Genomic DNA, 15636 nt, shown 5'->3' on the forward strand with positions numbered 1-15636 from the left:
CAAGTATTATTAACATATCAAAGGTCGGTACAGGAGGTGTGTGGTGGCATTAGCTCAGAAGAAACCGAGCGTACGTCTCAGAGTGTGTCCCTCAAGAGTAAATGACAAACACAAAGCGCACAAGATGCATCCATCAGTACGGCTAGTGCTGACAGCTCTCTCAAAATGATCTTCGCAGGAGGACAGATGCAGAGCCGCTAGACTGATTCTTTTCACTGTTGGCCAGCAATGCCGAAGTTGGACAAACAGTAGAGCCGCCCTTCCGGCACATGCGGTACCCCATAAGGGCAGAACCTGCCACTACCACTGCGTAACCAAGGAAAACAATCACCTCACGCCGTGCAGGGTGTTTACAGTTGCATCTGAGCCATTAGCAACCCAGACAAAGAGCATATGCCACTCTGGCAGGGACCGCTTTGGTGGGATGGCAGGCGGGGGTGGGCTTCACCCTGGACTAGCCCAGACTGGCAGGTAAATCTGCAGAGGTACTCAGGGGGAGCGCTTGATCTACAGGGGGCTTTTTTTACAGTCACTCACCACAAAACAAGAGTAGGAGAGGTGGGCCCACTGCGACATTCAACAGGGATACATTGACAGAATCTGTCTGGAAGCACGAAGACACAGTGGGAGAGGTACACTCATCTCCATTATGGGCTGGCACAGCCTGAGACTCAACTCAAATTCGGGCAGATGTAATCGATAAAAGAAGGACAGGGTTTTTGTTATTCCGCTATCTATGAAGCCAAGGCTTTAAAAAGCTTGGACTAGATTAATGAGAAGTATCTCGGAATTGCTGCCAGGCATCAGGTCAAGCCAAATGAGGATGGAAATGCAAAGAACCTGTTTTGAAAGAGAGATGGAACTGGTGAAGTCAACAGCTTCTGTAATAGGAGTCCATTATGAGTTAGCAAAAATGCTAGCAATCGTATTATCTTGGTAGCCGCCAACAAATTTACTAGCAATGTTTTATCGAAACATTGGAGGGATGTAAAATAAGGCAATAGTTGCACATAAATCAACAATTAGCATATAGATATACAGTAATGTACAATGTAAACAAAGCTTGAGAAAATAGGATAAATCCCAACACATGATTGCTTCACATTTTTAAATGTGCAGTACCGACATTGGTACTTTTGATAACACTACGATAATTAGCAAAACAAAGAGGAGCATACAGAGACATTACACTCATATTCTTCTCTATCATCTTCTAAAATATCCAAAAGTTGCATGCAAATAAACATTAGTATAAACATGTAAAGTCTATACAATGTTAACCTCAATAAACCTTCATTAAATCCTACAAAAGCCTACATCTAAACAATAAAACTAGCTATAAAAGCATCAACTAATGTAACTGTGTCTTCAGTTTGCCTCGCATCCCTCAGGAAAAAAGATGCCTTGAGATATTTAGAGAAGGTTACAGTTGTCGTTTTCCGCCACGCCGTCAGGGTACAAAATCATATCTGCATGTTCTGTCTCTTAGACAGAGAGAGAAACACACAACACTGCCTTCGTCAAATAGACAGCTAGCGCTAATGATAACATGCTAGCAGCATTTCTTGACAGAACCGAGCGTGATTACTTGAACTGGAAGTCACTTCTCAATGAGACTCCTTTTTGTTTAATTAGGCTTGTAAATAATTATTGCAATTAAAGCCTGCAATTAGGAGACTGAAGCTATTAGTGATGTGACGGATGCCAGGGAGACCCTGGGTGTGGTGGAGTGCGCACTAAAGCTACAACATTATGCAGTCACGCGTTGACAGCTAGAATGACTGTTGATATGCTAGAACATTTTAATTGCAGATGGTATTATCTTGGCATCCTCACGTCTGATCCCTTAGACAACACCGCAGTCGCTTGAAAGTTGCAGAAAAGTTCCCGTACCCAACTGTGTAAGCTGACTGGAGGGGAAAATTACAAGCTGGTCTTTCCTAAAGTTCCTTCAGAGAAATAAAAACAGACACAAGTGATGGAGTACATGATGTCCTTGTGGGTTATAAGGAGTCAAAATTTTTAAGACACATGGAAGTCTAGGATGAGTTATTTCTCGAAAAAAATCTCTGAGCAACAGATTATTCTGACTAGACAAAACTCATGATCACTGATTTGCATCTGTCTCAGATTGCTTCTCCTAAAATCTCATCGCGGTAATAATAAATTATACACCCTCTGAGATACTAAGAGTCAAAACCCTTTGCTTTAATCTTATTCGATCATTAAGGTTGCTGTTTTAAAGATCATCTGATCTTTTCTAGGATTCTTTTTGACCATGTTTTTCACAAAGCAGCAGGGAACGTGTTCAGCCACTTATCACCGCTAATGCTTATCAAGCCATTTTACACTATCGACATTTCTCATTGGGTGGTCCGACTCTAGACTGATGCACAACAAAAAGATTGCAAAGTCGAATGTACCCTCTTACCTCTGCTGCACTCAACTATGGCTCTGCTTATTAGCCGTGTTAACCTGCACCCCCACAGAGCAACCGCTCTCTTAACAAGGCACCCAACAAGCCACGCAAGCAGATCTCAGGTATCCACCACCTCATTTGACACTATTAAATCAACACCACACTGAAAGCCCCCTAGAGGCCCGTGAGACAGCTACGGGCATTCAACAGGTACAACCAGTCCTGCTAGCACCTGCCCTCAACTAATAACATCCACCGTGACACTGGCTTTTCTCTGTATGCTCTACTAAATCTAGGACTAGCCTGATGGGTCAGAGGCAGCTAGGGTGCAACCAGGTTGTTTACTAACAAGAACAAAGACCTTTCACCTTAAGAGTCCAAATTCTCGGTTGAACAAAAACCACTGGTAGTCCATGAGGCTGCAGAGCAAATTATTTATTGACAGCACAGCTGCTGCCGGGGGCAGAAAGGAGGAGGGACGGAGGGCAAGAGAAAGCACCTTCAAAGTGATGCATTTTTTAATTAAACCCTTGATGGTGGCTGACAAGAGTTTTGCTATCAAATAATGAGGATAGGACTGGCCAATGGTTCCTGTGCACCAAACCTGATTAGTGAAAATCCTTGCTTAAGTCAATTAGCGATGCATTAATGTGAGAGGAAAATATGCATTTTGTGCTCCTCCCCGAGGGTTCCTTCTAGTCTCAAAGGTGTATCTGTAAGGGCAAATTGCAATGGTGGCCATATGCAACTGACCTTTAGGTTGACCCTGGCAGTTTGATACACCGCACCAGGTTAGCTGCTGACCCGAAGACCGCAATATACGCAGCATTCAGGCGTAAAGCCTTTAGTTGTCCGGAGAGAGTGTGAGATTGGAACCGGCTTTCGCTGAATGAGTCTGCTAAATAGCTTCATCAATAATGTTGGACGCGGGATGTATCGACAGGAGCATTTATCCTGATCTGTCCCTCTATCAATAGCAAGTGAAGCCATCACGTTGACACTCAAACGTGCACCCTATCATTGGTATTGATTCCCCCCACCTATACTTTGTATCGTGCAAGCAGAAATAACAAGCAATATCTACAGTGGCTGAGAGAGCTCAACTCGCTGCAAATAGTAAAAACACCTGCAAATTAAGAAAATAACTTCATCAATTTGACAACAAATACGCTGCAAATACTCACGACACAATCAAAGAAATGCGCTGCAAATAAAATTCTTTAATTGGTTGTCGTGAGAATCTGCAGCGCGTTTCTTTATTTGTTTGCATTGTGAGCAATTGCAGCACCTGCTGTCAAACTGATGAAGATGTTTTCTTGATTTGCTGGTCCTTTTTCTATTTGCTTGTGTTTTCTGAAGTTGCAGTGCGTTGAGCTCTCTCAGCCACCATAAATACTGTATTTCATCAGCTCTGCCATTATGCTAGAAAGATAGTATACTAGCAAGCTGTGATAGCTAATCAAGAAGAATGATTGACAAAAGCAAAATGCACATGCTAGCAGCTCATCACTGTTCATTTAATGGCCTGCAGATGTCAGGCAGTCGTAAAAGCAGAGATACGCGATACCTACTTTGGATAAGCTGGACCGGTCCATCATGAATACAATGGATTTCATTACTCATTTGCTATGCTTAAAAAAAGAACATTTTCATTCTTTCCTGTCAATTACCATGGCAGCTACAGTTAATCTAAGTCTTTGTCCAGGGCAGCATGAATGACAGTGATTGGTGGATAGAGGGGAGATGGAGGTCGCTGGTTAAGACACTCTCCTTGTTCCCATTTTTTAGCAAGAGCAGCTGCACTTTCACAGGGTGACCAGGGGTCAAAGAAATGCTAGGGGGCATCTGAGGCTGAGAAGGCACTTTTTTATTTTCAAATTTGCCTGTACTTTGGGCACAATTCCTCAGTTTAGCTCATTGTTAGTCTAGCCTGCTGTACAGACTACAGCAAAGCAGAATTCCAGGCCTCTTCCTGCAGATTGTGTATGAGAATCAAGAGCTGAGTGCGCATATCTCTGTTAAGTGAATATTAATGCTGCTTTCTTCTCATTAATCACATCCTCTGCTCTGTTGATTTCCTGTTAGCCCTTTCATCATATACACCCCCATCCCCCTAACCATGCTACAGTCACCCAAACGCTGACATCCAGACACACATTTACAGAACGCCACACACACAGAAAAGCCAGTGGCTGTTGGCCAACTCAATCTGCATGCAGTATGAGGAGCAGATCAAACCAAACAAAGAGAAACAAAAGACTCCAAAGGCACCGAGCGTAAATCATAGGCTATATATGATTTCTGGAGGGCATTATCTGTGCAGACAGGACTTCACTTAGTTGACATTTGAATATTTGCATAAATATTGCTTCATTCAGAATCAAAAATGTTAATAGGAACGGTTGATACTTTTTTTTTCAATTTAATATAAAGTACTATCAAGCCTGTTTATACATACATACGTATATATGGGTCAAAACAGCCTGTGTGTTTAATTAAAGCTAGTGATTTGCATGAATTCATGCTATACAAAAAAAGTTAAAAAAAAAAACATAATTAGATTGATCAATGAATGATCAATTTTTTAAGATCGATATGCCATAAATGAGGGATGCTCAAACTACTCCATAAAAAAAGAGATACATAAAATACAATTACAAATGCCTCCATTTGCAACGAATCTAATTTTGCTTAGGCCAGTGCTGAACATAGAGATGATTTCTGAGTCAACGATCTTCAGCTGGATAATAGAAGGAGAGTGTTATTTTAGGAGCTGGCTGTAATGGACTGTTGAAGAGAGGGGAGAGACTCTAAACAATTTCACTCCGGGTGAAAAATCCCATTTCCCTGCGTTTGATAACCACACAGTTCATTTCCTACATTTCCCAGACAAAGGTAACGCAGGCCCAGAATGTCCCTGTGTGTGTGTGTGTTTGTGAATGAAAGAACAAAATGGTAAATACATGCATATGATTCAAGGTACATAATGTGTTTGTGCCAAAGAAGGCTAAGGCTATGCAAAGACACAGAGCAAATAATCTGGTTCTTCAAGATGGGGAAAAGGGAAGTCATGCATTGATTTTAAATTTCACAGCTGAGCACTTGGGAGTGAAATATCCAGGGTAGAAATACGGAGGCTCGTTTATTTGGTTGATGATCTCTGATACATTGCTTTTATGAGCTGGAGTGGGGAAGCGAGAGAAGGGTTCAAGAGTAAGAAGCAGATCTTGGATTCTCAAGTTCAACCTAAACGTTTCTCGCTATATGAATGACAGCAGCATATGCAAAAAATCGGGTCTGGTTGTTAAACTCGACACTTCATTCACATGCTTCTCTATGTTAGTCACGCAGATGAAAATTTCACGCCACTCTTAATAGTTGGTGTGGGATAGACGATGTCAAATCTTGAGCTGGGTTTTTAAGGCCAACTCATGAAATCAAACTACCGTGCAAAGCTTTTCCTCTCATTTGGATGCCACTGATGACTTATAACACATGTTTAGAATATACCTTGGCCAGGTCTCTCTTGTAAAAGAGATTCTGAATCTCAATGGGACCTCCTGGTTAAATAAAGGTATAATAATAAATAATATAAAAATATCTCAACAGACATGTTCACATCATATTATGTGTATTTGAAGCTATGGTTTCAGTGCTGTGAACGGGTGCTTGGCGATTTTGACCTATGGTCTTAGCTGCACTGATAATTAAATGAATAAATGATTCATTGTGAATCGCTCGCCACTAATGTGGTGGGAGTTAATAACAATTTTATTGTGCAACTGATTAAACGACCAATCAAAACACTGGCAATCTATTCTGAAGCCCTCTCCAGACCTTTCAATTAAATTTAGAGCAAAATGTGCTATTTATAGATTTTTAGTGGATAGAAACAGAAATCTGAAAGCACTGAACATCACCTAGAGTCTCACCACACCAAAAAGTCTTTGTTCAAAAGTCCAAAAGAGTTTTGTGTGCCAATATGCAAAAGGGTGAGTCGAACAAACCTGCCAGGCAATATGTCTTTCCTCCTCACAGTTTGCATTAGGGTTTGGTTTACACGCTTCAATGAGAACGAGCGGAGTTGGTTACATGTGCTGGATTTGCATATGACAGCAGGTGTGGCTTTGCTTGTCCCATGTGCTCAGGCTTCATTTGACTGTGTGAGGTCGCACAGATGACTCACAAAGCGGTGTTCCAAAACCTAGTGAGCTCATGCCACAAGTTCATCTAAAAAGGCGAATATATTTCACACGTATAATATTTTCTTCAATACTGAACAATATGAATAAAATGCACAACTATACCAAATAAGTGTATATACTATGCACATAGTAATATTTATATTATATAATAGTACTATGCAATATATAAAATACATTGTAATAATACAAAAAAACTACAAAACTATACTAAATTGCACAAATATAATTTAGCTATTTAGATATAATCAGTCTATCAATTTCCCCATCCATCCATAATCCATCCATCCATCCATCCATTTATATATACTGTACAATAAATATAAAAAGAAATATGTCAACATGCAATTTTTACTAGTATCAATAATTTTCACAGATTTTTAAATGCAATCCTAAACAAAATCATGATATAACAACTCAAAATCATTAATGTAACTATTAAATGCAATAAAATAAATACTGAGTAATTGTTATTTTAAGATAGATAGATATACAGATAGCTTGAAATATAGATTATTTTTTATATAGATAAAACGATTGACAGATGGCCTATACTGTAAGTGCACCAGTTCAGTCCTTTCATGAGGTTCTATTTCGTTAGGATGCTGTCTATGCAGCTTATAGAGACCCCTACTCGGGTGCCATCAGTCTGGAAGAGAGGTGACAAGTAAAGACTGTTTGCAGTCGGCTGGAATGTAAAACCTAGATGAGATATTTTTGAAGCAGTCTTTGACACACATTTTGTAAATGTGCATGACATCGCTAAGTCTCCATGTCTCTTTCAACGACTCCCTTTTTGTTTCCCTTGCCCGCCGCTCTCTCCCTCTGTCTGTGTAAAGCTGTTATCAGCTGAAACAGCTCTGACCTTTCATAGCTGTTAGCCTCTGGCTCTCTTCCCCAGCCAAACAGCCAAAGCACTTTATCACAAGACTATGAATTACCACAGAAAGGACACCATCTCACCGCCTGCGTGATCTAAGACTGCAGACACTCCTGCTCTGCTCTCAACGCTCTTTCTTTCAAGCCATTCACAGACCTTGGCTAAACACGGCTAACATAACCTGTGTTTTCTGACTGCTCTGGTCATGGACACATCTTGTCTGGAGCTCATTTGTCTTTCAGTTCCACTGTGTTGCTCTAACCAATAACTATGGACCATTTACATAGCATTCACACATATAGACTGAAACAATGAGCCCTGAAGTCTATGAATGTGCGTTATGTGTGTATTTATTTTATGAATTATTTTATGTTATGTGTGTATTTATTTGAAATCTATTTGTGTTCAAGTGAGGGATGGCTATGCATTTGGAATGAGCTGTATTTATGCAAGTCTTTGAGGATCCACACAATATACGGCATCATAGAAAATAATTATACATGCAGAATGGGAAAAGAGGTAGTGTGAAGCATATGTGGGTAAAAATGGAGTGTGTTTGTGCATGTCTCTGCATAAACAAGATTACATGCTGGTTTGAGCATGCTTGAATACTAACTGCAAATCCATCGCTGTGTGATGCATGTGTGCATGTATATAAATTTGTAATCTGTGTATATGTACCCACACATCCATCTGTACAGTACTCTTCACATCAACCACACTCAAATGACCATGGACCTTATAACCCTTGATAAGACAACATAAAACAACATTTGCCACACATCTGAGTTCCATAACACGATACATTTACATATTTAAGAATAATAAAAGGGAACACAGGAAGGGACTTGATTTGATCCATTAACAGACTGACTGAATCATGGCAAAGTGAAAAATGATAATAATACTTTATATATGGACGATTGTACAATATACTGTGTATCTATATATATATCTCTATCTATCTATCTATCTATCTATCTATCTATCTATCTATCTATCTATCTATCTATCTATATATATATATATATATATGTTTATAAAATATATTCTTTATGTCATACTTTACATTACAAAGTTGTGAATTTTATTTATGTATTTTACAAATTAGTACAGATTCTCTGGCCATTTAATGGTTATTGCCCATAATATGAAAAGAACTACTGGCTTTTTGGGCATCAATAAAATTATTGGTCACAGTTTTAGTTATATAAAATATTATAAATTGTTATATTATTTAGTCAAACTATTAAAACATTTTATTAAATTGTTCAGTCATTCAGTATCAATCATTTCTATCTATTTTAACATTTAAGACATTTTTACTGTGATTAAGTGCCACCTTGAATGCATTTTTACATATTTTGAAAACTATAAATATTTCAGTTATATAAAATATTATGTTATTATGTATTATGGTCAAGTTCTGCCATTTTGGCTCCATTACACCCAATCCATGACCACAGTAAGCTCCACTCCGGCTCTGTTTCCTGCTAGCATAAGAGCTTGTGCTGAAAGGTGAATAGCAATCCTGCTGCTCTGCGAAGTGTGAAGCTTGACTACGCCAACTGACTCCTTAAACAGTGGTGCGCTGGGGTGACGGAAGCCTTGTCTTTAGCAGTATTTTTTGTTCCTCTCATGCCAACAAGTGAACGTCTCACACCTGAATATTAACACTACTCAAAGAAGATACGTCGGGCGTTATGAAGAGAAATACCTCTGAGAGCAATTCAGCCCAAGTCAGACTGAAAGAGCTCAATGAGCCCAGCGATGCCTCTTAACACGGCCGATTAATAAGCTGTAATATTGAATTAATCACCTGAAACACTTAAAACAGAACAAAATTGGGTGGAGAGAAGATGGAACATTCTGATAGCTCTTTTATGATGGGATTACTGGGTGAGAAGGACAAATCTTTTAAGGTTTCGGTGAATATTATTCGTTAAAGACTCACTCCTCAAGAGATTCACAGGAATACGCATACACACACACACACACACACACACACACACAAATGGTTTTAAAGTCTAATGCCAAAAAGCTATATTTGTTTTCTACAGTGCCATGAGACAATAAGGGTTTTCAAACTTTATGATGCCAAACACCCCCCCAAATATGATGATTCCCATTCCAAAATATAAAATGTCAAAAATAAAATAAAATAAAATATAACATAATATAATATAATAGTGCTATATTACAGTGTATGAGTGCAAAAAAAAGAGAAAAAGCAGAATCTTTGTAAGTCTATGTCCCCTCTGTTAATTCATCGTCACCAGGTCTGTTTGATGCGAGGGCCTGGTTCTCAAGTCACAAAGTTGATCAAATGCTGGGCTCACTTCTACATCCCTGGTGAGGTTGACAGGATATGTGTATAGACACAATGTGCTGACTCATCAAGTCTCCTTCTCTTTCTCCTCCTTTTTCTCTCATGTGCCACTTCACGTGGCGCCCAGCGGGGCTGACCCAGCGGGCCACACATGTATTGGTATGATGTGAACCTGTCAGCTCGCTGTGCATCGAACCACCGCACTCATTACCGGCCCTTCCCTCCTGCCACACCCAACCCCATCCCAATGCCCAAGCGTCACCCCACAGGGGATATCAGCTCTCTAGAACGGATGCTAAAAAAAGCTTGGAGATGTAAGCAACCACCCTGGTCATCCATCTCTAAGCAGAGACAGTGTTTTCTCTTTCTCTTCCTTTTTTAGAGGCTCTCTCTCTTTTTCTTCTTTTCTTTCAGTTTGTTTCATAGTCTAAAATAGGATTGGGCAGTGTATTGTTCAGAGTAAGAAATGTTTCAACTGTAAGCGTTTTTGCTGTGCTGCTCAGAATATCCACAGAGCAATTTAAAAAAGCAAAAAAATATTAAAATAGTATTTACATTAAACATAATTTATATATATATATGATATTTTCTAATAAAATGAAATTATGTTTAATGTAAATACTATTTTAATATTTTTTTGCTTTTTTACTACTTTATGTCGTAAAATATGTTACAACTATTTTTTTTAATGAATTTCCAGTAAAAATAACTACAACTTATGGAACTACAATCTGTTTACGCACTCAGAAAAAAAAAAAAAAAAGGTAATTGCGAGATAAATTTTTAAAATAAGAAATAATGTCACACTCTGAGATTTGAAGTCATATTGTGAGATCAAAAGTCAAACTTTCCTAAATAGAGTTGCAAAAACAAGAACTTTAGCCATAATAACAAGAAATTCAAGTCATATTGTGAGATTTAAAGCTGCAATTATAATAACTAAAGTTGGCAAAAGTGGGGTTTCCATAATACTGTGATGTATAGGGTTACTGTGATATAAAATGACTCATACCGCCCACCTCTGGTCTGCAATGTGTCCCATGGGAAGCGTTGCGTGTATTGATATTATATGAGCAGGTTCTCTCTCTCTCTCTCTTCATTATGCTGTCAAGAGAGAGTGACCTTGTTCTCACTCCATCTCTCCTCCTTCAGCTGTCCCTCCATCACTCTCTCCTTCTTTGACACAGCTACTCTACTCTCTTCCCCTTGCTCTCTTTCATTAGAGGATGCTGTCACGTTCTCTCTGTCCTACAGCTGTTATGGATGGAAAAAAGAAGAGACGACGAGAGGAGAAAGCATATACATGTATATATTCAGACCTGTCTCTCCGACATGACGTAGATGTAGCTGTTGTCCAGGGAAAAGGCCATGTCTCTAAGAATAGGGCTTCCATCTTTGATGACCGGCAGAGTTTCATACTGGACGCCACCTTGAGGAGGACCATCAACTCGAATCTGACAGAGAAAGAAGGAAACATACAATCATGAGAAGAATTGTAATCATTTTACAATGTCTTACATATTATATATACATACACATATACACACACACACACACACACACACATATATATATATATATATATATATATATATATATATATATATATTAGTGGTGGGCCGTTATCGGCGGTAATGTGCTGCGTTAACGTGAGACTCTTATCGGGCGATAAAAAAAATATCGCCGTTAATCTATTCTCGAAGTTGGGTTGGGAGCTGGGTCTATACTAAGCAAGCTATGATTACTTTCACTTTGATATTTTATTTAACCGACTGACTGAGGCCAGCCTAAAAAGCAGAGGTGGAAAGTAACGAATTACATTTACTCGCGTTACTGTAATTGAGTAGCTTTTTTGTGTACTAATACTTTTTAAAGTAATTTTTTAAATCTGTAATTTTACTTTTACTTAAGTATATTTTGTTTAAAGTATTGTACTTCGCTACATTTTAAAACACATTAATTACTGAGTAAAAAAAAAAAAAAAATCGCTCCCTGGAAACTACGGCAGTAAATAATGGGCAGGAGGGCAAACTGGCGCTAAAATCACAAGAAAGATGCAGACGGTCAAAACAGGCGTTAGTGGTGCAGACACCGCTGAAAACGAAACCCCGTCATATTCTGAAGTTGAACTCGAAGGAAATGAAGTGAACCCCTGGCCATATGTATGCTCTATTATGCAGTGTAAGCTGTACTTGCCTAGGAAGACCAAACTAGCAGCTTATAAAATCTCGACAAGACATCAACCCTTCGCAAAATGTAGAGGTAAGCTAAATAATTGAATCGTTGCATTGGTGGTTAAAATGAAGCTTTGACATTTTAGCAAGAGGTTTTGCACAAATTAGCCAAAAAGACAGTGGTGAGGAGTGTGCTATATCTATATCGTCTGCGATAATATCATATTTTTTGTTTTAATGATGTGCGCGCGCATTTATAGTGCGTTCTTTCACTGTGTGATTCAGTCTTCTAAAATGCATTTAGAATGATCACAAAATTGAAGATATAGGGGCAGAAAATTCACATATTTATATAATTTCATATATTAAATCAAAATCACACAAAGAATGCCGTCTTTTCCTCAAAAATCATCATGAATATATACATACATACATACATATATCAGTTCAGTAAACAAGTTAATTAAGAGAATTGCGTTTTAGACACCATATTGCCTTTTTAGCTCTATTTCTACAACAGAAAATTATTCCAAACACAGCCACCAAATCACAGTTTTGCATCTCTGAGCAACGTGACAGTGTTTCGTTCCTGAATTAATCAACCGTTTAAATGATTTGGTTCAATCGCAATGACTCACTTATTAACAGTGACTTGCTGACACATACTGGCCATTTTAATTTCACATTTAAAGTATCTTTTGATTTTTTTTAAATAATGAATTTCTTATCATTTCAAATGAGTATTCAACATTTTATGTCTTGTATATCAAAACATTATTCATGCATTTCTAACTGCAGGTTAAATGCATTCTTGTCCTGCACTAAACAGTGTAATACATCTAAATGCCACTTCCAATGAATCTTCTGCATTTCCTCTGCATTAAAAGATGAGTTTGTTGATACTGATTTGCCTGGTAACAGCCCAAATGTTTTATTATTCTAAATAACCGATTCCTTTTATTAAAAACAACTAGTTTGAGATTAATAGACCTATCCCAGGGGTGTCAAACTCAGTTCCTGGAGGGCCGTAGCCTTGCAGAGTTTAGTTCTAACACTGCTCCAGCACATATATCATGTAGTTTTCAAATAAACCTAAATGATTAGATTAGCTGGATCAGGTGTGTTTAATTAGGGTTAAATCTAAACTGTGCAGGACTGTGGCCCTCCAGGAACTGAGTTTGACACCCTTGGCCTGTCCCATTTTTGACTCCCTCCCACTGTTAAAATGTAACTAAGTAATTTTTACTCTGAGTAAATTTTAAATGAGCTACTTTTTACTTTTACTTGAGTTGATTTTTAGACTGGTACTTTTACTTGTACTTAAGTAAAATTTCATTAATGTAATGGTACTTTTACTTGAGTTGAATATTTTTGTACTCTTTCCACCTCTGCTAAAAAGATGCTCAGGACAGTTGACGGGCCACTGCTGCGCATCGTCACGAAAGCTTATCTTTTTCACGTGTTTTTAAGCCTTACCGCTTGTCGATTTAAACATTAAAGCATCCAAAAACAAGACGTGGAAAAGCTTAACAGAGTAGCTGGTTACTCGCGCGCTGTGTTCGGTGCGTACGAGAGAAATCGAGAGCCGCGTATCACGGACAGTGACACTGAACCGAGCTCTGTTCTGTGAAGTTCTCCTCGAAGTCCCTCCTGCACCTGAACGAACAAATACAAATCGCAGTTTGAACAAACAAAAATATGTGAAAGAGCCCAATTCAGTACTCGCGGTGTTCTGATGTTCAGGGCTCACGCAGAGAAAGGTGTCTCAAAACACTTGAACATCGAATTTGCTTATTTTTGCTCTTGTGCCGACAAATACATACAAAATATGTCAAAATATACACCTTGGAAATTATGCTCGAAAAAACTGTCAGTTATTTCTTAAGTGAAAGAAAACAGTTGAGGAAAAAAATGGGATGTGTATTATATTGGATGCATTCATTGTCTCTTAAAGTGACCGCGCCTAATTTAGCTACTGGCTGCTGTAATGTTAATCCAAGAAAATGAAAATGAAAATCACTCACTGCTCTTGACTGAATTACTTTGTAATTTTAACAGTCAAACCAAAAATTATTCAGACACCAGATATAATTTTTTATATATATAGCAAAACTGTAATAATGTGAGAAATGTTGAAGGTGTCTGAATAAATTTTGGTTTGATTGTATATTTAATTTTTACATTGAAGACTATCCACTGCTATTTTACATTTAATTATTCAGTTTCTGTACCTTGACACCTACAAACTTGAAAAAAAAAACTTAAACATTGTGTAAATAGCACAAATAAATAAAAATAAACGAACATACAAATTAAACAATTTCAAACAGGGCCCACTGGTACAACCTTCACCGGGTCCCCGCTGACCCCAGCTACAGCCCTGCTCACGCCTGTTTCACACATACTCTGTCTGCAGTGCGTATGCAGTCCGTGTGTGGTACTTATGTGGTGCAGCACGGACTCGATGTGCTTTCACACAGGACGCGTTTGCAGTTCGCTACTCGGTACATGAACGATCGCTGCACTGCTGCAGACGCAACGCTCCTGGAACGCAACTGGAATCCTTTAACATGGGTGCGTAAAAAAATATGCAATGCACCTTGTGCAATGTGGAATTAGTTTACAGCTTTTTCAAGCAAATTGTGATGCATTTTGGAAACAGGAGATGAGACCCTTTTCTAATGCACCACCTAGCTTGATAAACCCCTTCTCAAAGACTTACTGTTTGTCAATTTTATTTGGGTAACACACATATTCTGAATGCCTTCGGCAGAATTCGAATGAGCCATTTTAATCTAGATTCATCTAGATTAATCTAGATTAATTTCAAGATCACAGTAAAATTAATCTAGATTAAAAAAATTAATCTATGCCCACCACAAAAAAATATATATATATTCATGCATTATAATATATATAACAGTCATGCATTATAATATATAATTATATTATATGCATTATAATAATCAACATCATTTTTGTTAGATAGATTATTATTATTATTTTTGTATTACTTTAAACAGAATTATGGTGACTAAAGGGGCTTTGATCAGGTCAAAGGTCATCTCAGATCAATAAAATCAGATGAAATACAAACTGAAGTCACAGGTTTCACATTAAAGTGTCTCCTCCCACTGCTTTCACCCACCCCAAAAGATAATTAAAAACCCAGCACACATTGCGGCTGTCCTCCATGGAGTGTGTGTCTCTGATCAGGGTCAGTCCTAGGTCATATGTCTGTCTAGTAGTGCTTTACGATAGAGGACGAGCCTAACAGAAACCCGGGAGATTATACAATTAAACCATCCAGAGTTCAAAGGCAATCTTTCTCAACACGATTCTGGCCCAAGGCACAGGCAGGGAAAAAAAAGCATGTCCACACTACACTAAAGCCCTGTTCAAGCATTAGTCTACTCCCCTGAATGTAAAAACCATCTGTGAGCGGCAGACTCCAAATCCACTAAACAGACATTTACAGCAAACTGACGTCCCTCCGTATTTGTGAATGTGTTCATACATAAAACATGTCAGCCAGTCAACAAGACCCACCTCCTCTTGTTCAGCCGAGCGTGACCCTGATACGACCTGCCGTGCACACCACAGGGATCTTATGACACGGAAAACTGTGTGTC

At 38.5% G+C, this 15636-nt stretch overlaps 1 protein-coding gene across 2 annotated transcripts in view; it reads right to left on the minus strand.

Moving 5' to 3' along the window:
* Positions 1–15636, minus strand: part of LOC132129438 (plexin-A2-like) — a 193320-nt gene that overhangs the window by 105006 nt on the left and 72678 nt on the right. For both annotated transcript variants that reach the window (XM_059541037.1, XM_059541038.1), the window contains exon 4: positions 11150–11284. In XM_059541037.1, coding sequence (XP_059397020.1) covers positions 11150–11284 — 135 coding nt within the window. The remainder of the gene's footprint in view (positions 1–11149; positions 11285–15636) is intronic.

Source organism: Carassius carassius, chromosome 46 (genome assembly GCF_963082965.1).
Source record: "Carassius carassius chromosome 46, fCarCar2.1, whole genome shotgun sequence".
Classification (NCBI taxonomy): domain Eukaryota; kingdom Metazoa; phylum Chordata; class Actinopteri; order Cypriniformes; family Cyprinidae; genus Carassius; species Carassius carassius.